Here is a 23,241-nt window from a genome sequence, read left to right on the forward strand (position 1 = left end):
TATAGTAAACAGGAACAAATCTCTAATAGAGACAAGGGAGACAGCAAGGTTCAAATGCATCACACATGACACCACACACAGTGCAAGAATGTGGGAGGCCCCATGATATGGGGAGAGCAGGGAGTGGGCATGCTGCTACCTGTAGTCCATTTGGACCTATAGAGACGTACAGTTCCACAGAAACCGGATAAATATCAGTGGCACATGATGTGACTTGTAATCCCTTGCCTGAGTGGTTACTGAGGAGTGTTCCTGGTGATTAACCCCTTGGGGAAAGCGCTATTTATTTCATTTTCAGGTGAGCGCAGTGTATTCACTGGTTGTTTCCTTATTTCCTGCACAACCTGAATTGGATTGGGATCTTACTGTCTATGGACTATCTTTTGATCTTTTTATCTTGGGCTGCACATTATTGTTTATGGAATATTTTATGAGATAGCAGTGATTTATCTTTTGTGTTCAGCTGCAATATTTTATTTAATTTTACATCATCTGTCTGCGCTGATTGATTTTTGTATTAGTACTTTAGAAACGGCAGGGACAATGATGGGGACTGCTGGGATTTGTGGTTAATAGTGGTCTATGAACTGTGTCCATGGTTGCAGACTGGATTAGTATCTCTTAAACTCTGGGACACGGGTAACATACTGGATAACTAATATGCACACAATGGGTTCAAGGGTCTGAATTTAGATCAGTTAGAGTGTAACAAAACACTATACTGTCACAGATGATAAAGGAGGCCATCTCATTGTAGATAAATTGTGTCTATAGGCCGTATGTGCTGACACTTGATAAATACTCTGTGTTGCTGCAGGTACAGCAAGTCAACATAACACAATTTCCACCAATCTCCAATTATTCTTTCCCTGCTCTCAACTACTTTTTCCAGACCACTTCAACAGCTCAAATAATTTTTGAACATTTAGTTGCAGACATAGAAATACAAACCTGATACTTTCCCCACGCTGCTAAAAAATGTAAAGTGTTTCTTTCACTTTGTGTCCCCACTATAGAGATTTAGCTCACTTCCTGCCCCAATGACCATACAGGAGTAAAAATCTCACTGTCAGTGACACAAACAGTAAAAACCTGACTAACCCTTTCTCACTATATATATATATATATATATATATATATATATATATATATATATATATATATATATATATACATATATATACATATATACACACACACTTTGAGCTTGGCAAATCTTGCTATGAACAAGGTTATGTGAATAAAAAACACACACACACACACACACCTTTTTTTAACCTTGTCTAAGCCTGATTAAAAATTTGCTATCAAGGCAAGGAAGTAAATTTTATAAGGTGCCGGTTCCGGGGATCTTGTCTCACTATAAAAACTTATCCGAGAGAAAAAAAAAGCATGTATACTCTTCCATGTTCAGGTATAAGAGATATAAAAGATACTTGATAATCTATTCACAAGGTTAGACAAAGTTTTTAAAAACACCAAAGATAAATCCCCTCAACCGGTTATTAGTTTCCTGGTTTATTAAAATGGGAGCTGATAAGAAGAAAAAAAAAAATAACCTACAACACCTCTTGGCAAGGTTCATTACTTCATTCATATGTATATGAAACAATGTATAACCAATAGGTTGGCTGTGGAATCCTACGAACCATAAAAAAAGCATGTATTTGTGCTTTTTGCACAAGTTTATTGTTTTTGTCCCTACCTCACTCTTACATCTAGGGAATGCTCTGTTCAGTTAGTCCCACCCTGCTTTAATGTGTCTTTAGTTTCTGTTCTGAGGACATGGAGCTATACATATTATTTGTTGACCTCTCTGATGTTCATCTGTCAAGATCTGACCCTTTTCAATTAAAAGGAAAGCATGGCCAAAGCTTTTTTTGCCTTTTTTCAGCTGACAGCGGGATAAAGCACGCTGTTGGCTGACATCATTCGGCCTGTCCGGGCTGAGAAAAGATCAAAATTTTACAGTCGGGGTGCACCCAAATGCCTGGACTGGCAGCTGGTTCAGCCTCTCTAGCTGTGCCCTTGGGAGACAGAGCCAACCACTCTCTCCCCTCCACAGCCCAGTGCTCCAGTGAGCGCTGGAGGGGCAGAGCAGAGAGTCGCTGACTGACAGTCAAAGCTCTCTGCTCAGAGTGGAGGGGAGAACTGAGCAATCAGCAGTGTTTGATCGCTCAGTCCTCAGTGCATAGGCAGCAGGGACAGATGCAGCATTGGCCTACACGAGTGAGGTTTTTTTTTTTTGTTAAACCCATACTTCTCTATTAAAGCAGAGGACACTACAGTGTGTGTGTGTGTGTGTGTGTGTGTGTGTGTGGAGGTGGGGTGATGTGAAGGGGGCAGAGAAAAGTACTGTGGGGGTGGGGTGATGTGAAGTGGTGTGATGTGAAGGGGGGGACAAAGGATACTACTGTGGATGAAGGGGGAGTCATATGAAGGGGAGCAGAGAACACTACTGTGACACACTATGTTGGGAGCTTGATGGTTCTTTCTTTTCTTTTTTTTTTTCAACCCCCCCAGGGATCTTTAGTTACCTCTGTGTTCAGGGGTAGATCGCTGAAAGATTGATGTAGAAACTACAAGTGGTTGTTTTTAATACACTTTAAACAGGCATCATCCACTGTTGTCACCATCAGGAAAGCCATTCTGGGTAATGCCATACAGCCATCTCTGGAGTGCAGGTAGATAGGAAATGGCTGCAAAAAGTCTGCAGGAGATCAACAGCACTAAGTTGCAACAAGGAATAAAAAAAATGTGAAAACATGTATTTTATTTAACAAAAAATGGCAATTGTTTAGTGTACTCTGTGTTTTAACAAATTAAATGTCATTCAACTATGGTGACATACCTGGTACAACTAAAAAACCTACACAAGCAGCAGGAAATGAGGCAATTGAAAGTTGTTCCAAAGCAAACTCTTCAGAACCCAAGAGCCCTCACTGCTGGGGATATTAGTAATGGAGCTCTGTCAAGATTAAAGATTAAAAGATTAATTAAAAATTACATCTTACAAGTCTATACTAAGCATTAAAACTGACACAGATTTAATTAGAAAGTACAGCAGAAATGCTGTAAGTAGACATATTTTATTACCTGTAACAGAGTTCCACACCCTCTGTATATTTAATCCTACATATTGATCCTCCACTTCCCACCCACCCCAATCTCCACTTTCCACACACCCTATTGAGTCAGAGCTCCGTAATAATGCCGAGGCTTTAGGGTTATTGTAGAGAAGTGCAGCCTGACTGAGTTGCTCCATATCTAGCCGTAAAACTTTATAACGTATCTACCACCATATGGCAGTACCATGAACCTTATGCCATATTTGTATTGCATTTAGGACATACCAATGTGAATACAAAGTTGGCAAACAGATCAGACTGCCCATGTGCACACAATCAGTAGAACCTTCTACTACTATACAGTATATAGGTTCAAGTGTGGTGTGACCCATTCTACTGCTAGTTGAGGCCTTTTTGGTCAATAAAACCATTGCTCCATAAAAGGCAGCATATCACTAGATCAATCTGCCCCATCTACCTTCATACCTAGTGATGACTCATCTCTTTCTTCTCTGTGCCAAGCCTAGGTTCTTCTCCAATACTTTTTTGTGCTCGCTCTTTGCTTCTCCTGCCTTCTCCATTCTGTTATTAGTCTACACTTTCTCCTCATCCACTATACCCATTCTGCAAACCCCATATCCTCTATTGCACTTGGTCTTGATTGCTCTTTTCTTCCTTTGTCCCCATGTCAAAACACTCCATACAGCTCATGACCGGAGGAGATAGTAGAAAGAAATATATTTACAGCTCATGGTGAAAGACTCACTGCAAGCTCAGCTGAGAAGTCAATGGGTACCAGTTCAGCTCATCGTACTCTGGTAATGCAGTCAGAAATAAGAGCGTCGCTGTCTGTACTGCAGCAGGTTTTTTATTCATTTAAACCACAGGAGGGGTCATCTCTGACAGCAGAAGCTCCTCTGTGCTTTGAGTCCACATCCAGGTCCTCTTCTTCACCTAGTCTTAGGTTTTTATATCATCCTCTGTACCCACTCCTCTAGGTTGGTACCTAGTTTCTATGCATCATCCTCTTCCTCCATGTCTGTTCTCCAATTCCCTGTACTCGTTTGTGCCTGTTCTCCACTCCACGTTGGCATTCTTGTATGCACAGTTACCAGAGATCTACTGCCCATGGTCCTGTAGCTGGTGCACTTGAGGTCTGCTCATGGTGCTCAGGTGCAGCCCCGCTGGTCTAAAATGTTTCACACTGGTCCAATAGGGAGGCATATTGGACAGGGGGAGGAAACCTGACAAATGAGTGCACAGGCATTTAGTACAACCCTGGGAATTGGCAGAGGAAAGTGCCTCGGTGCATGCTGGAATACTGTATAAATGCCAAGGGTACATGTGCTCTGGGTCTTTCAGCTGGGAGCTGCCCCTCCTCTGTAGAAGCTGCAATGTGGCCTCAGGTGGTCAAACTGAGAAGAGCAGAACCCAGATGTCCTGCAGAGCTGACTGGAGGGGAGACACTGGAGAGGATCTGTTAAAATTACCAGAAAAAAGTCACAAATAACGAACCAAGAACTAGTAAGAGTAGCGCAGATAGTAAAATATGTAATCCTCCACACAAAAAATAAATAAAGTCTCTTTAAATCATATGCAGAGTCTCTTAAAGTGTTCTCCACTGATTTGGGAATAATCGTGATTTTAGAGGGTCACCACACCACACATCCTTCACCCTGGTGCTCAATAAGGGGGGTGGCAACTCACCAGATGGTATGGCCCACCTATTCTCATAGGATAGGCTGCAAGGCATAAAACACAAATCTCCTCCAATCAGATATCGGCAAACCGACCGTGTCTCTCCCTGCAGAGATTTCCTTCTCCTCACAATGATTCTTAAACCTCTGCTGCTTATTCTGTCTCAGAAGTCTATTAAGTATTGGTGGTCATTTCCCTTCAAGCTGAGTTTCACGTTCCCATACAGAAGTTCAGATGTCATGCCTGCCTCCAAACGCCTTCAAAAAACACCCAAAAAACGCCTCCTTGGACTTCTCACCCCTGAGAAGTCCAAGGAGGCGTTTTTTGGGTGTTTTTTGAAGGCGTTTGGAGGCAGGCATGACATCTGAACTTCTGTATGGGAACGTGAAACTCAGCTTGAAGGGAAACGACCACCAATACTTAATAGACTTCTGAGACAGAATATAGAGAAAATGGGGTTTTTATAACCCTTCATTTTCTTTATGGGATGGGAGCAGGGGTTAATGATTTATATAAGAAGATTTTATTAGGTCTGGGCTTAGTTAAATAGGCCTACTTCTTGTGTAGTATATGACAGGCTGAACTTTTGACCCGGGCTATATCAGCTTTGAACTTCCCGCCCAGGAGTGGTAGGTCTCCGGGCAGATTTCAAGTTTAACATGGTTTTCCCGCTCATGGGAGCACTGTTTCCAGGCAGATCAACGCGTGCAGCCCGGCTCCCGCCTGTTTTTTTCCCGCTTCTGGGGGCTAACCAGCCCCAGCCAGTTGTAATTCAGGGCTATTTAAGGGTGACTGCGGGGCTCCGAGTCACTTCGTTACCTCAGGAGCTTCAGGAGCAGTTCTCTCCCCAAGTCATCCGGCTCAAAGATCATCTGGCTGCGCTCAGCCTTATCCCCATCTACAATGAGCCTGCTTCGGAAAGTAATTGAGCGTGCCGGCGAAGCTGGGGGTGATGCCTGGCTTAGGCACTGCTTGGGCTTACCTGCGCCCGAGGTCATGGAGTCAACGGAGGTCGGGCCCGAAGAGCGGAGGGGACGGAACCCATCGGCGGAGCTGAGCGGTGCGGCAGCGGAGGATGAAGGACGCAATGAAGATTCGTCACGTCCGGCGGATAGGGTGGAGGTCCTTGGAACGTCATCGGGCATGCGCAGTACCGGATCATCGGTCGCGGCAAGTACGGAGGCCGGTCCGGCCAAAAGAAGACGGACCCCCCGGAAGAGTTTCCCTTCACCTTCGCCCCCGGGCATTTCCGGGTCATCACACCGCAGATCGTCCGGCAAGCGGCAGACTGGAGGGACCGAAGCCAGCACGTCGAGGAGCGCGGCAAGGAGACCGAGCGGAAGGTCGGAGGATAGCGCGCCGGGAGCCTCATCTGGAATCCAACACCCCCCTGAGCACAGGGTGTCGAGGAGGGATCTGGAGTCGGCCGTCAGCATGGAAGCCACTGCTGCTGCACACAGGGCATCCCTGATGGAAGTCGCCAATCAACAGCCTGCATCTGCGTTGCCTGTCTGGGGTGAGTCATCAACTCCAGCTATGTCAGGAATGTTAGCTGTAATGTCAAGAATGTGTGAGGAATTTAAGTCAGTATCTGATCACTTGAAAAGCCTAGCTGTTCCCTCTGCTTCCAATGTCTGGTCAGCGCCATCTAGTGGCGCTTTACCAGAATGTCATTCTAGTGAAATTAACCCTTTTTTAATGGCTCAATCGCAGAACCTCCCAGAGACCAGTCTTAGAGAAGCCATAGTTTGCGAGATTTCCCCACTAGGTTACCATTTATCCGAGGCAGTAAAAGAGAAGATTTGGTCTGGAGTTTATATAGACATGCTATCTCTTTTACCCTCGGCGAAGGAGTTCGTGTCCAAGCCTGACAAAAAGAACGATGAGGAAGAAAGAAGACGCCCTATTACTAAATCGTTCAATAATTGGCTCCAAGCATTTTTAATATTTTCCAGTGTTTTGTGCGAGAAATACCCCAACAAGAGCGTGGGTTTATTTCAACATATTGAGGTGATTTTAGAGGCCTATAAAAATTTCGGTGGGGTAGCATGGTTCAGCTATGATGTCGCTTTCCGACAAAAGCTGGCTGTGCAGCCATCACTGAAATGGGGTGTAAAGGACGTAGGATTGTGGCTAGATTTATTTCTGCCTCAGCGGTCTTTTCCCCCCCAAACAGCCTTCTGCAGTCCAACAATCAGGGAATCAGTCTTTCAGAAAAGGCTTATGCTTCAACTTTAACGAGTCCCAGTGCAAGTGGCCGGGCTCATGTAAGTTTAAGCATGAATGCGCATTTTGTTCAGGCACACACCCAGTTTTTAAGTGCTTCAAAAAGATGGGAAGCTCGCAGCAGCCAGGGAGTTTTCAAAAAGGCTCACACCCCAGTGAGGTTTCCAGAAATGCTCCCCTGGCTGCTCCAATACCCAGACAGGGAGAAAGCACTAATACTAATTGAGGGTTTTCGTTTTGGTTTCCTTTTACCACCGTTTCTGGGACTTGGTTGTACCATACACAGGAATTTGAAGTCTGTTTTTGGTCTACAAGAGATAGTAGAGGAGAAAATAGCTAGTGAGTTAAGCGAAGGCAGGTTTGAGGGTCCATTTTTAGAGCCACCTTTTAAAAATTTTAGAGTATCCCCATTAGGAATTGTCCAAAAAAAGGAGCCGAACACCTATAGACTGATTCACCACCTGTCCTACCCAAGGGAGGGCTCTCTTAATGATGACATAGATGAAAAGTTGGCATCTGTCCAATACGCCACTTTTGAAGATGCGCTAGAGAGACTTCGTTGGGCAGGACAGGGGGCGCTTCTGGCGAAGGCAGACATAAAGTCTGCTTTCCGTCTGTTGCCCATTCACCCTTGCTCTTTCAATTCATTGGGTTTTTATTTTAATGAACGTTTTTATTTTGACAAATGCCTCCCAATGGGCTGTTCATTATCTTGTTTTTATTTTGAGACTTTTTCCACGTTTTTGGAATGGGTGGTATCTCAGATATCAGGATCTCATCTTTTGGTACACTACCTAGATGATTTCCTTTTTATGGGTTCCGCCTCTTCAAACACGTGTGCTTTATTGTTGAATATTTTTATGCAGGTCTGTGATCATTTTGGGGTCCCCTTAGCAAGGGAGAAGACCGTTTTTCCTTCTAGTTGCATAACGTTTTTAGGTATCATCATAGATGCCGACCGGATGGAATTTCGTTTACCCGAAGAAAAAATTGAAAAACTTCGCAGAACCTTGTTGTGGGTAATCCGGCGCAAAAAGGTTAGTTTAAAAGACCTGCAATCGTTATTAGGCTTATTAGCATTCGCCTCGAGTGATTCCTATGGGAAAGATTTTTTCTAGGCGTATATATGCGGCGATTGCAGGGCTTAAATCCCCTTCGTCACATGTAAAAATTTCTGAAGAAATGAAAGAGGATTTTTTAGTATGGCTGCAATTTCTTCTCTATTTTAACGGATCAACAATTTGGCAGGATAAGTTTATTTTAGATAGAGATTTCCTGTTTTTCACAGATGCTGCAGGTTCCAAGGGTTTTGCGGCAGTCTGGCAGAACCGCTGGTGCGCTTCTGAGTGGTGCGACAGGTGGAAGGCGTTAGGTTTTACCCGCAACATCGTTTTATTAGAATTATTTCCCATTGTGGTGGCCCTTGAACTGTGGGGTCATCACTTTAGGAACAGGCGTATAATGGTTAGGACGGACAATAGAGGGGTGCTTTACGCCATAAATTGTCTTTCCTCCAAGTCACCTCCGGTCACCATTATGCTCCGGTACCTGGTAGCAAAATGTTTCTTTTTTAACATCTGGCTAAAAGCATCGTTTGTGCCTGGAAAAGACAACACTCTTGCTGACTGTCTGTCTCGTTTCCAGATGGAAAAATTTTTTCATTTGCTACCAGAGGCGGAACCAGCCGGTCACCTCTGCCCCGACCATCTCTGGAGTTTGATTTGACAGCTATTTTTGACAACATTGATAATTCGCTGGCTCCGTCAACATTGGCTGGATACCGATCAGCCTGGTTGCTGTGGCTACAGCATCTGAATTCCTTAGGTTTACCGGAGGACTCCTTCTCAGAATTATTGGTGCTATCCTTTTTAAATTCTCTGTTTAAGCAAAAATTGTCATGGTCTCATGTGAACAAATTACTGGCGGGGGTGTCGTTTTTTAGCAAGCTACAAAATCAGCCTGGTTGTTTTTCTTTCTTTTCTGTGCATCAAGCTTTGAAAGGTTACAAAAAAGAACACTTCAGGCTTGATGGTAGAAAACCCATTTCGCTAGAATTATTAGTCTCCTTGTGTTCAGCATTAGACAGGGTTTGTTTTTCAAGTTACGAGGCACATCTGTTTAGAGCCGCCTTTTCGGTGATGTTTTTCGGTGCCCTTAGAATTTCGGAGCTAATTCCTGATAGGCGGTTGGGTTTTCATGGTCTGAGGTTTCAGGATATAAAAATTTCTGCCTCCAGTGTCAGCATTTTTCTTGCTCACTCAAAAACTGACCAATTAGGGGTTGGATCGCGTATAATTTTGCATGAGTTTAAGAATGCCTCTGTATGCCCGGTTTTACTACTCAATAATTTTGTCGCGATTAGACCCGCCCAGAGCGAGGTTTTATTCATTCACGAATCGGGTAAGCCTCTCTCTCGGTACCAGTTTTCCTGTGTTTTAAAAATGAGTTTGAAATCTTTAGGTTTAAATGCCGACAAAGTGACTACTCACTCTTTCCGTATAGGGGCTGCCACAGAGGCAGCCAGATTAGGTTTGGGCGGGGATTCGGTTAAAAAAATTGGGAGATGGTCTTCAAACAGTTTTAAGTCATATATCCGCCTTAACTCTTCTATTTGATTCTAGGTAACAAGATCTCTGTATGGATCCTCGGACACTCTTATATACATTGGGCTTATCAACGAGCCGTGAAGAGGGTCTACACGGAGAATCTGGGACTGGACAGGAGCAAATACCAGGTTTTGTGGTTCAGTAAAAGGGGTATGGGTTGGCCGGAACTGGTCTCGGCGGTTGACGCTTTACTTGTTAAATTTCCTGCCCCGGAGATACTAGTCGTTCATCTTGGGGGTAATGACTTGGGAAAACTAAAAACGCTAGATTTACTTAAAATTAGGGATGATTTGTTGCTTATCCAGATGAAGTTACCTAACACTATAATTGTTTTTTCAGAGGTAATCCCGCGGCTGGTATTTTTTAAATACCAGGGTTTGAGGCCTCTGGAAAGAATGAGAAAACGCCTAAACAGAGGGCTAGCTAAACTACTAAAGGAATTGGGTGTCATTTCTTTTAGGCATTCAGAGCTTGAGGGCGGCTTAGAGGGGTTGTATTGGAAAGATGGGGTCCACCTCTCAGAAATCGGTTTGGACATTCTTAACAACAATTTGAGTTTGTGCATTGAGCAGGCCGCGCGTTGGGTTGGTGGTGACAGGCGCAAAGGTGCTGCCTGTCGGGTGGAAAATGTTGGTTGTAAAAAAAATTAAAAAAAAAAGGTATTTGGAAATAAAATTATTTTAATGTTATTTATTGTCAGCCCGAGCTGTGGTGGCTGGGCTGTTTCTGGACGTTTTAAAGTGGATTTTAAACAAAGTATAAAGTATGTTTTATTATATTCGTTTTAAAAGTCAATAATAAAAAACAGCCGCGGCCTTTGTCCAAACCGTTTTCTTGTCTGGTGTTATTTAATTTATTTATAAACATTTAAAGTTTGTTAGGTTTATTTATCTGGGTTAACAAAAAAGGGACATCCTGCTTCCCATTCCCATATAGAGAAAATGGGGTTTTTATAACCCTTCATTTTCTTTATGGGATGGGAGCAGGGGTTAATGATTTATATAAGAAGATTTTATTAGGTCTGGGCTTAGTTAAATAGGCCTACTTCTTGTGTAGTATATGACAGGCTGAACTTTTGACCCGGGCTATATCAGCTTTGAACTTCCCGCCCAGGAGTGGTAGGTCTCCGGGCAGATTTCAAGTTTAACATGGTTTTCCCGCTCATGGGAGCACTGTTTCCAGGCAGATCAGCGCGTGCAGCCCGGCTCCCGCCTGTTTTTTTCCCGCTTCTGGGGGCTAACCAGCCCCAGCCAGTTGTAATTCAGGGCTATTTAAGGGTGACTGCGGGGCTCCGAGTCACTTCGTTACCTCAGGAGCTTCAGGAGCAGTTCTCTCCCCCACCCACCCCCCCCAAAAAAAAAAAAAAAAATTTAGTTTGTCGCGGCCAGTTATAAATTATTTGACTTGTTGCTATCGCCTTAGCTAAAGTGCTTCGGTGGATGAAATTGTTTTTTATGATGATGGTCTAGTGTGTTGTTGGAAAATGTTGGTTGTAAAAAAAATTAAAAAAAAAAGGTATTTGGAAATAAAATTATTTTAATGTTATTTATTGTCAGCCCGAGCCGTGGTGGCTGGGCTGTTTCTGGACGTTTTAAAGTGGATTTTAAACAAAGTATAAAGTATGTTTTATTATATTCGTTTTAAAAGTCAATAATAAAAAACAGCCGCGGCCTTTGTCCAAACCGTTTTCTTGTCTGGTGTTATTTAATTTATTTATAAACATTTAAAGTTTGTTAGGTTTATTTATCTGGGTTAACAAAAAAGGGACATCCTGCTTCCCATTCCCATAAGCAGCAGAGGTTTAAGAATCATTGTGAGGAGAAGGAAATCTCTGCAGGGAGAGACACGGTCGGTTTGCCGATATCTGATTGGAGGAGATTTGTGTTTTATGCCTTGCAGCCTATCCTATGAGAATAGGAGGGCCATACCATCTGGTGAGTTGCCACCCCCCTTATTGAGCACCAGGGTGAAGGATGTGTGGTGTGGTGACCCTCTAAAATCACGATTATTCCCAAATCAGTGGAGAACACTTTAAGAGACTCTGCATATGATCTAAAGAGACTTTATTTATTTTTTGTGTGGAGGATTACATATTTTACTATCTGCGCTACTCTTACTAGTTCTTGGTTCGTTATTTGTGACTTTTTTCTGGTAATTTTAACATATCTACAACTCTAAAGTAGCTGCGATAGGTCTGGAATCAGACTCATTTAACAACAATTTTTACGTGTGCGCAGGGGATATAATATATTTATCATTTAGATATTTATTTTATATACCTTTTACTGGAGAGGATGTGATTCTGCCTACAGTAAGTACAGATATGTGTCATGGGGCCTGCTCTGAGAGGGCCACCCCTTCTGAGGAAGAGTCAGTGGATGGGTGTTGGTCAAGGGGTGTCTTAAAGATAAAGTAGTTGCGACAAGTCTGCTGCTAGAGAGCAAGAAGACCTAATTCTTCCATATAAGTAGTAGTATGGTTAAAGCAGTGTGTCTGCTTCTACAAATAACCTGGTGAGGCCAAGTGAGAGTTGTCCTTATCAAGTTATCAACTGTAAATAGTTCAAGTTGGAGTATCCCACACTATTCGCTTCTCACATCCAAGTTCCACAATAAATATAAAACCAATCCCCTGGACTGTTTATTGAGTAACGAGCAACTGTCCCTAAGTGACTGTCTGCAGCTAATCAGAGGAGGCCCAAGAAGTCATCACACAGCAAGCCCTACGGGGACAGTGCTACATTTATGTCAAACATTGAATGAAAACAGTTTTAAAAAACACACACACATACATAAGTACCATTTTTTTCCACCATTAAAAAAAGACAGCTTTGTCATTGGGGAGATTTGCCTTCACTTCTGTCCCATAGCTAAAACAGGAAGTGAGAGGAAATCCCGGTAAACTAAAAGAATCGGTCAGGGACCCCTAGGTCACCAGAACTAGTGTCCTCATTGGAAGATTTCCCTTCTATTACTTTTCTGGAGATATCCCAAAATTTGGGATTTTCTTTTACTTTCAATGATAATAGCAAACAGGACACATAGACTAGATAATTCTCCCTAACCGGGGCACAGACAGCAATAAAAACCTGACAAGGGGGCTAATCCCTCTCCACTCTATCCAAAACTAAAAAAGAAAAAAAAAGTTTTGCTTTTAGTTATACTTAAAGTAAATCGGCTCAGATGATTCTGTGTTTTTCCATAGTTCAGTTTCTATGCAGTAGTGTTGAGAAACTGATCCAAAAGGGCAGAGACTACTCCAAATTGGCAATTATATTTTTACATTCCATTAATACCTCATGCCTGGACCACTACTTAACCCCTTGGCGCCGGAAGCCACCAGCCCTTTAGGAAGTTTTCTCCACTGGGAGGCAGGGCGGGTCTTATTACCACATGACCGCCGTGAATGGCTGTCACGGCAGTCACAAGATTTGAAAAGTCTTGTGAGCTGCCGGTGCGTGCTGTTGGCACAGCACTGTCGGCACTCATGCATACAAATATGTGGTCACTCGGCGCCAAGGCCTGGCCACCGAGAGGCTGCATACTGTATTTGTGTGGGCTCGGCGCCAATTAATGAATGTATTTTTTTCCTTAGTGAATTGACGGTAATGCTGTTTTATGAGTTATTTACCTCATGTTTTTGGTTTGTGAGGTAAATACCTCATGAGGTGATAGTGAATTGACATTTTCAGCATCTCATGACATAATTGGTCACCTGATTAAATTATCTCATGAGATATTCTTTAGTAAATGGAGCCCAAAGTCCTTCTGTCCCTCTTTCCTCCTCATTTGTTCCTCGTTTTGGTCTGATCTATATGCACTTTTTTATTTTTTAAAAGAACTGTTTCCCAGGGCTAAAACTTTCATCTAATTTCTAAACTGCTGCATATATTTCAAAAGCCGGTATGCAAGGAAGAGCAGTGGTAGAAAAAATACTTGTGGGTTTACCTAATCATTTTTTTTTATAGTTCCCCTTTAAGGGGGTGTAGCAGGTGGGGGTGTCCTATGCCTACTTATTTTTGCTAATATGTGTCCCTCATTCCCATCTCAAAATGTTGGGAGGCATGATTAAAAATGAGAAATTTTCTTTAATAGTCTGTTCTGTACCTTGTACAGAAGCTTTCTGTCATCCAAGTTGTGCATATTTGTTAAACACCTTGTTGAGCCAGCCTTTTTCAATGACTTCCCTATTGGTAGTGACAACGCAAAGGCAGCTGATCCTCCGGCTGTTGTGTTGCCACTCTCTGTGAACATCCTCCACAACTTTTAACAGTTAAAGATATTTACTTCTTTTTAAACCTGGAAGCTGTCCACATGATTCTTTTTGTCAACTTAATGGGCAGGTCCAGCATGTTGAATGTGTCCTCTCTGTCTCACATGATCACTGAGTCTGCTTGCAGGGCAGCTCTTGCAGGGTAACTCTAGCAGGAATTGTTAAATGGGCTTCTTTACCCTGCTAACCAATTGGTTCTGCACAGCCAGGAGTGATGTAATAAAGTTTCAGCAAAGGATGTGTTTTCTGATTGGACAAGGTTGAGATTGTGACGTCACTGTCCCATCCCCCCACCTTGTCCAATCAGAGAATGTTTTGCCTTTGTTGAGAAAATGCAGAGTGTTCCCTAAATGAAGTCAATGCTGAGAAGATGACCTTCTTTGTTCACTATGCAGTAAAGCAGCCATTGGGCAGCTTCCACAGGGATCCCACAGGTATGGTAAATACATACTTATATTAGAAAAACAGAAAAAACACAGCGCTCGCAAATATATTATAAAGTGCATACAATATTCAAATTAATAAGTCCAAATTTTTAAAAAAGTCAGTTTTAAAATATGTCTTTGATAACGCTCAAGTGGGAGGGCGAAACGCGTCAATGTACTTCCGATGCGGCACTTTCTGACGTCACTTCCTGGTCCTCCGTGTAACGCACGCGGCTGCAGCGTTCCCGGAACCATCTCTGCTAAGCAACATCTGCTATTTACAGGCCTTTTACAAGTACTGCATATTGTGAGCATATTTCTTTTGATGTGGGAAATAAAGTTATCTAAACGGGCTTTACTATGTGGATTCCTTAATCTTTTGGGGCTGCCCAGGGCCATTTCACTGAAAAGGGTAAAAATCCCAGCATATTGCACTTTACATCAAGGAGAGGATCTGCCACGCCTGTGTGCTTTAATCAACCAGTGAGACAGTTTGGATGAACCCTTTGACCATAAGCATTCTCTGACCCCTGATAAGGGTCCATCCATTCTGGTGAGTGGGGTCTCTGAAGGGGATCAAGTGACCTAGCACCAGTAATTATTTTTAGAGCACTTCAGCACTTTCACAGGAGCACCTTTTATTTTGCACAATAATTCAGCACTATTAGCACATTACTTCAAAGTTACACCCAAGGCTTTACTTTGCACTTTTTTGTATATGAAATTTGGACTTTTTTAAAAATGTGGACTTTTATTATTAATTTTGAATTTTGTATGCACTTTATAATATATTTGCAAGCGCTGTGTTTTTTCTGTTTTTCTATTTGTCTAAGGGTGTTTTCACACTTGGTGCGATTGCCTGGTCCGAACCTGAGTTTGATTGCTCCCCCCTCCCCTGCCCCTGATGGACTGTGTTCACATTTGATTTTTGTATCCGAACCGCGGTACACTTGTGTCATCAAGCTGCAGCCAGCGCGCACTCATGTTGCTTGGCAACCGCTGTAAACGAGAAGGTGCCAAAATGGATAGAATTGCTTGCTTTGGTATGGTTGCATTCTCATCAGAAGCGACCCGTATTGGAGTTCACATGACCCGTACCCCAGACCACCCTTTTTAAGTGGACTCGGGTACGGTGCGCATCTGAGTTCAAAGACAGTGTTCACATCATCAAAAAGAACCCAAATTCTGAAGTCAATCGAACCTGGGTGCGCACCAAAAGTGCTAGTGTGAAAACACCCTAAGTTTTTACTTGGTGAACAGCAGCTGCATCACACTCTTATATTTATATTCACATTTACATTGATATTTGATATTACATCCATTCAGCGTGGGTTTTAATCACCAATCAACATACTTATATTAGTCCAAACTGGACCAATATAACTATGGAAAAATTGCCATACATATACTTCAGCCTGAAAGCTAATTGTTTTTTTGAGTACACATTAAGGCCTCATGCACACTGGACATTTTTACAGCTGCTGTTTTTGGCGTTAGACATTTTTTTTTCTGCACTGAAGAGTAAAATATACAGAGTATATTTCCCGTGCCAAGTGGAGAAACCTAAAACTTATAAATAACTAATCAAATAAATGAATGTGATTTGCAGCTGCTATAGTAAAGTGCGAGTGCTAAAATGTGAAGTAATCTGTTTATATAGGATTACCTATAGCGCTTGCTTAAAAAATAGTAATTGCAATATTTAAAAATTATAAATTGTGTATAAACCCAGTGATCTGATGCAAATGATATACAGTGGGTACGGAAAGTATTCAGACCCCCTTAAATTTTTCACTCTTTGTTATATTGCAGCCATTTGCTAAAATCATTTAAGTTCATTCTTCTTCCTCATGAATGTACACATAGCACCCCATACTGACAGAAAAACACAGAATTGTTGACATTGTTGCAGATTTATTAAAAAAGAAAAACTGAAATATCACATGGTCCTAAGTATTCAGACCCTTTGCTCAGTATTTAGTAGAAGCCCCCTTTTGATCTAATACAGCCAGGAGTCTTTTTGGGAAAGATGCAACAAGTCTTTCACCCTGGATTTGGGGATCCTCTGCCATTCCTCCTTGCAGATCCTCTCCAGTTCTGTCAGGTTGGATGGTAAACGTTGGTGGACAGCCATTTTTAGGTCTCTCCAGAGATGCTCAATTGGGTTTAAGTCAGGGCTCTGGCTGGGCCATTCAAGAACAGTCACGGAGTTGTTGTGAAGCCACTCCTTCGTTATTTTAGCTGTGTGCTTAGGGTCATTGTCTTGTTGGAAGGTAAACCTTCGGCCCAGTCTGAGGTCCAGAGCACTCTGGAGAAGGTTTTTGTCCAGGATATCCCTGTACTTGGCCGCATTCATCTTTCCCTCGATTGCAACCAGTCATCCTGTCCCTGCAGCTGAAAAACACCCCCACAGCATGATGCTGCCACCACCATGCTTCACTGTTGGGACTGTATTGGACAGGTGATGAGCAGTGCCTGGTTTTCTCCACACATACCGCTTAGAATTAAGGCCAAAAAGTTCTATTTTGGTCTCATCAGACCAGAGAATCTTATTTCTCACCATCTTGGAGTCCTTCAGGTGTTTTTTTAGCAAACTCCATGTGGGCTTTCATGTGTCTTACACTGAGGAGAGGCTTCCGTCGGGCCACTCTGCCATAAAGCCCCGACTGGTGGAGGGCTGCAGTGATAGTTGACTTTCTACAACTTTCTCCCATCTCCTGACTGCATCTCTGGAGCTCAGCCACAGTGATCTTTGGGTTCTTCTTTACCTCTCTCACCAAGGCTCTTCTCCCCCGATAGCTCAGTTTGGCCGGACGGCCAGCTCTAGGAAGGGTTCTGGTCGTCCCAAACGTCTTCCATTTGAGGATTATGGAGGCCACTGTGCTCTTGGGAACCTTAAGTGCAGCAGAAATCTTTTTGTAACCTTGGCCAGATCTGTGCCTTGCGACAATTCTGTCTCTGAGCTCTTCAGGCAGTTCCTTTGACCTCATGATTCTCATTTGCTCTGACATGCATTGTGATCTGGAAGGTCTTATATAGACAGGTGTGTGGCTTTCCTAATCAAGTCCAATCAGTATAATCAAACACACCTGGACTCAAATGAAGGTGTAGAACCATCTCAAGGATGATCAGAAGAAATGGAAAGCATCTGAGTTAAATATATGAGTGTCACAGCAAAGGGTCTGAATACTTAGGACCATGTGATATTTCAGTTTTTCTTTTTTAATAAATCTGCAACAATGTCAACAATTCTGTGTTTTTCTGTCAGTATGGGGTGCTATGTGTACATTCATGAGGAAGAAGAATGAACTTAAATGATTTTAGCAAATGGTTGCAATATAACAAAGAGTGAAAAATTTAAGGGGGACTGAATACTTTCCGTACCCTCTGTATAAAATTTTAAATATACTTAAATACACTTAAATAAGATTGCAATAATTAATAAATATGATAATAAATATAATAAAATACAAGTTAATATATAGTGCAAAAAAATTAAGTGTTCTCATGAGATTTCCTTAAAGTTCATGTGCAAATTAGGCTCATGTGCAGAAAAGTTTATAATAATGTGACTTCTTGGTGATGAAAGTTCAAAATAAAGTGCACAGTGAATAGTGCTTAGTGCTTCGTAATAGGTAATTCCACTCTCTCCCTGGTGTCCCTCCTTGTGTTCCACCGTGACAAGATAGATGAATTTCACACTAACCAGATTGCGTGGGTCCTATGTGCCTTATGACACTAGGACCGTACGAGCTTTAGTGACCAACCAGGGTCGGTATGCGTTCCCTCCAGACAGGTACCTGTTCCTGCAGCAACGCTCCTCCTGTCATCCACCTCCAGTAAGGGATGTATAAAAAAAGGAAAAATCCAGATAGTGCAGTACCGTTTTTTAAAACACATTTTTTATTGCACACAATCCAGATAATCCATATCAAGTCCCAGTAAAAAATAAAACAAGTGAAATCAGGAATAAAACCAATAAAACGCCATCACATGTGTGAGCTACGATGTTGAGAGCGACACTTCCGGCTAGCGTTCCACCGTGGGTTCTAGGAGGCGTTTTTCAGCTGTAAAAACATTCTAACTCGGATAAAAGCTAAAAAAAACACAGAAACACCTGGCTATTCTGCGTTTATCAACGTTTTTGAGCCATGAGCTTTTGTGGGAGTATAGTTTTGCTAAAAAAAACAAAAAAACTCCAAAATGCTACAGCTGAAAAAAGCTAAAAACGCTGAAAAACGCTCCTGCAAAAAAGCAGGAAAATGCCTTCTACAGCTACAGCTTTCTACTGACGTTTTGATGACATCCAGTGTGCGAGAGGCCATAAGAAATAAGAAAGTGTAGATATTTTATGGGGATGTTTTCTCTTTCTTATAGATTGCAGTTTCCCACCTGCTTTGCTGGAAGAGGTACGGAACCTGGAACTGCTTGGTGTTCAAGCTGCAGAATCTGGAGATCTGAAAACCGCTCTGCAAAAATTTAGTAAGGCTGTGGAGCTACTTCCTGACCGAGCATCTGCATACAACAACCGCGCTCAAGTGCTACGCCTACAGGGAGACATAACTGGTACTACACTGCATCTACACAATTACAGTACATTGTTTCATTTTAGCATGTGCCAAGTTGCTTCCAAACAATACAAAACTATAAAACAGCATTCTGTGTATGTATATATATATATATATATATAATGATAGAGATAAACTCCCAAGCTTGCCATGTGATTTACACAGCTCTGTCAGATGGTACAGCCAGGTAAGTGGCCTTTTGCCTCCTGACTTAACCAGTTTAGCCTGATCGCAAACCTACCCCTATGCTGCAATTGGACAATGAAGAGACAGCAGCAGACTGATGAGGCAGTCTCTCCCCTTCTGTCAGCATGCTCCTTGTCAGCACAGGTGCATGTAAAAGAGCCTGATTACCCTTCCTTACTATTTTCAAAATCAATAACAAAAAGTTTTGGCTTCAGTTCTACTTCAAGGCCCAAATCCAGGATTTTTAAAAACGTTGCCCTCGCAGTGGGGACCTCCTGCACTGCAACTTTCAACCTCAACATTTGGACAGATGGCCTCACATTCTCATCAAGCACACTTTGATATAATGCAGAATGTATAGTTGACACAATAGCTGTAAGCTGCCGGGGCCCTAAAGCAGCAGAGCGACCCCCAAACCATAATGTCTACACCACCATGCTTCACAGTTGTTATTAGGTTCTTCTCCTTAGATACTGTCTTCAGTTGTGCAAACATGTTTACTGTGATATGAAACACTATTTTTGATTAATTGGTGATCTGTATAATGTTCCAGAAGTCCTGGTTGGTGCCCATTTGTTCAATGGAAAGCTGTAATCCTACTTTAAATGTGTTTTTTGGCTGCAAAGGTTTTTTAACACTCCACACATGCAATTTGAATTGGTGCAATCTCTTTCTAATAGCAGATGCATGTACTTTGACCCCAACTGTTGCAAGATACTTAAACATCCTGCTATGAAATGTGGTTCTGATTGATTTTTTTTTAGCTTTAGTGCCCTTTCACACTGATGCACGTTTGCTGCGCTGGAATGCACCTTTGCATCGGGACAAAAGCTTCCATTGGAGTCAATACTAGGAAATGCACCAAAAACACACCCAAGGTTCATTTTTAGGTGTGTTTTTGGGATCACTATGCTGGTTGTTAAGGAGCGGGCTCCCTCCTGCATCCTTTTTTTTTTAAATCCAAAAGGTGTTTATTAAAAACAACAGAAAGGAAAAAAAACAGAGAAGGGAAGGGAACAGGTGAAAACATACACAGCAATGACAATCGGGTACATACATTCATGTTGAAAAATACCGCACCCTCGCAGGGGTCACATCTCTTGGTGAGAAGAAACAGCATAGAGCAATATAAAAATAGGAATAATCACAGTAGTGTTAAGATAATAGAGAAGGCCGAACCCACTTAGGCCGATATAAACATAAACCAAAGCAGCAACGTATCAGGATAGACAGGGTTCGGCATAAGCGCAGGAAGAAACATCCCCACATCAGCAGTGTGAAAGTGACACCCCCCGAAAGCACTATACCTATGTGGCCATCATACCCATGTCAGAATCCCAGGGATAGAGAGATACCGGGAACAGGTCTCCACCATAGCAAAGGAACGGAGGAGCCCAGCTCCCAGAAGGGCAACAAGAAGGAGGGGGAGGAGAAGGAATGGGTGGAACAGAGAGAAGGAGAAAAAGAGAGGGGAATACAAAAAGGGAAGAAAGAGGAAGAAAGGGAAAATAGGAGTTCAGGTGAGAAAGACCCCATTACAGCTAGGATGTCTACCAACAAACTAAGCCTGCAGAATACGATACATAAGCAGCTGTGCAGGTGCTAGTCCAGGGCAATCTAACCAATCCTGCCAGATTTTATAAAACTTTGTGGCTGCATTACGATGGCGATACGCTAACTGTTCCCTTAGCAGAATATAATTGACTCGTGCCACCCACTGTGCCAATGTAGGAATCGTTGGACTCATCCAATAGTTAGCAATCAGTTTCCTGGCCAAGTATAATAGCCTATGCACCATAACATATGCACCAGGGGTAAACGGCTCCGGGTCTAGTATGCCCAACAGACACACCAGAGGGTCAACCGATATAGGAGCATGGGCAACTTGTGAAATGCATTGTGTGACCTGAGTCCAATACCTAACCAACTTCGGGCAGCGCCACAGCAGATGTATGAAATCTCCCCTGTGGGAATCACATTTAGGGCAAAGAGGCGTATCCCGCCTACCCCACTTATGCAGGAGGACTGGGGTACGATACGTCCTATGGAGTATAAAGAGCTGGGAAAGCTTGTGGGAAGCGGACAGAGACACCGAGGGAAGGGCCTCCAAGGCCTGATCCCACTGATCTCCGCCAATATCCCCCAGATCCATTTCCCATGCCGCTCTGCACCGCAAGGAGGCCGGGTCCTGTATACACGAGAGAAGCCATTGGTACCTAAGGGAGATCAGTCCCCGTTTATCTTGAGCCCTAATCACTGAGTTCACAATCGTCTGGTCCGCCTGTCGTATGGGGGACAGTCGCTGCTGGGCTTGAAGGGCATGGCGCAGTTGGAGGTAGCGATAGAAGTGTTGGCGAGGGAGATTAAATTCAGACTGAAGGCGGTCAAAAGGCTTAAGCACAGAGCCCTCAAACAGTTGGGCAAAGTACCTTATACCCCTGTCCCGCCACTCCAGAGAGTCTTGCAACCTAGCGACCTCTGGAAAGGCCGGGTTATCCCACAATGGCGTAAAATCAAAAAATCCGTCCGAGTGTGACAACACACGCAGTTCCCGCCACAGGCGACGCAATAGGGTCGCCGTGGGAGCACGGAACGGCAATGAGGGAAGATCCATCTCCAAAAGGGACGCCGCTGAGAGAGGTAGCCTGGAAATAGTCAGAAGCAGGGACTGTGGGCCTGTCGAGGACTGATCCCCCCACCCCGCCAAATGCTGCAACTGAGCTGCAAGAAAGTACATCCACGGATGGGGCACTGCCAATCCACCCTTATCCTTGGGGTACTGAAGGGTAGACAATTTAATACGGGGCTGCTGCCTCCACCAGACAAGGTCATGAAACTGGGACTCCACCCGCTTAAACCAGGACACTGGGATCCACATTGGAGAATTATGAAAGATATACAATAGCTGGGGGGCCCAAATCATTTTAATTAAGTTCACTCTGCCGACCACCGAAAGTGGCAGCTTACACCAACTCTTACCCTTAGCACGTTGCTTGTCTAAAAGAGGCAGCAGGTTCAAACGCAGGTACTGAGCCGGATCCAGGGAGACCATCACCCCCAAATACCTATAAGTGTCTGCTACACGCAGGCAACCCAGGGCCGGCAGAGAGGGATTGGGTATGGGGTCAAGAGGCATTAGTATGGACTTATCCCAATTAATAGAAAAACCTGAAAATGAGCCAAATTGTGCTATAAGAACCATAAGCGAATTAAGGGAACCCTCAGTGTCACCCAAATACAGAAGGGTATCGTCCGCATATAGGGACACCTTCTCCTCCAGGTCACCCCTCCGGAAACCCACCACAGCCGGGGAACTCCTAATGAGGGCCGCCAACGGCTCTATCGCCAGTGCAAACAGCAGTGGGGACAGAGGGCACCCCTGCCTAGTACCCCTGTAAAGGGGGAACGGGGAAGAAAGTTCCCCATTCACCCTGACTCGCGCCCTAGGTGCCGAATACAACGCCTTAACCCAACCAACGGAGTCATCGCCCAGGCCAAAGCGAGAGAGGACCTCCCACAGATAAGGCCACTCGACGCTATCAAATGCCTTGACCGCGTCCAAGGACAATATGGCTCTATTACCCGGGTTATCAACTGGAATTTGTAAATTGAGATAAAGCCGCCGTATATTAATCGCCGTGGACCTGCCCGGAATAAATCCAGATTGGTCCGGGTGAATGATGGAGGTAATGACCTTCGAAAGCCGGTTAGCAAGAATACGTGCGAAAAGTTTTATATCAGTGGTCAACAGGGAGATCGGTCGGTATGAGTCGGGGTATCTAGGGTCCTTCCCTGGCTTGGGCAAGACAATAATAATGGCTTCACTCATGGAATCCGGCAGGACCCCTGTCCGCAAAATATCCTGCATAGTGGAGAGGAGAGCCGGCAGAAGGACTCGCCCATACCTAGAGTAGACCTCAACCTGAAGGCCATCCGCTCCCGGTGCCTTATCATTAGGTGCCTGCCCCAACGCATCCGTCAGTTCAGACATAGTAATCGGAGCACTAAGGGACAGACTATCCTGCTGCCGAAGCTGAGGCAGGGAGCACCCGTCCAAAAAGGAGGACAGGGCCGCCCCCCGGCCCCCGCACCGGGACTGATACAGATCAGCATAAAACTGCCTAAAGCCCTCAAGCACCTGAGGAGTGGAGGAGACCACCTCCCCGGAGGGAGAGACAATCTCCGTCACCGA

General features: G+C 43.7%; 1 protein-coding gene across 1 annotated transcript in view; it reads left to right on the plus strand.

Annotated features, from left to right (window-relative positions):
* Positions 1 to 23,241, plus strand: part of TTC36 (tetratricopeptide repeat domain 36) — a 34,823-nt gene that overhangs the window by 324 nt on the left and 11,258 nt on the right. Inside the window, exon 2 of the mRNA XM_082273730.1 lies at positions 18,673 to 18,861. Coding sequence (XP_082129856.1) covers positions 18,673 to 18,861 — 189 coding nt within the window. The remainder of the gene's footprint in view (positions 1 to 18,672; positions 18,862 to 23,241) is intronic.

The sequence above is a fragment of the Pelophylax lessonae genome (assembly GCF_965119305.1).
Source record: "Pelophylax lessonae genome assembly, chromosome: 12".
Taxonomy (NCBI): Eukaryota; Metazoa; Chordata; class Amphibia; order Anura; family Ranidae; genus Pelophylax; species Pelophylax lessonae.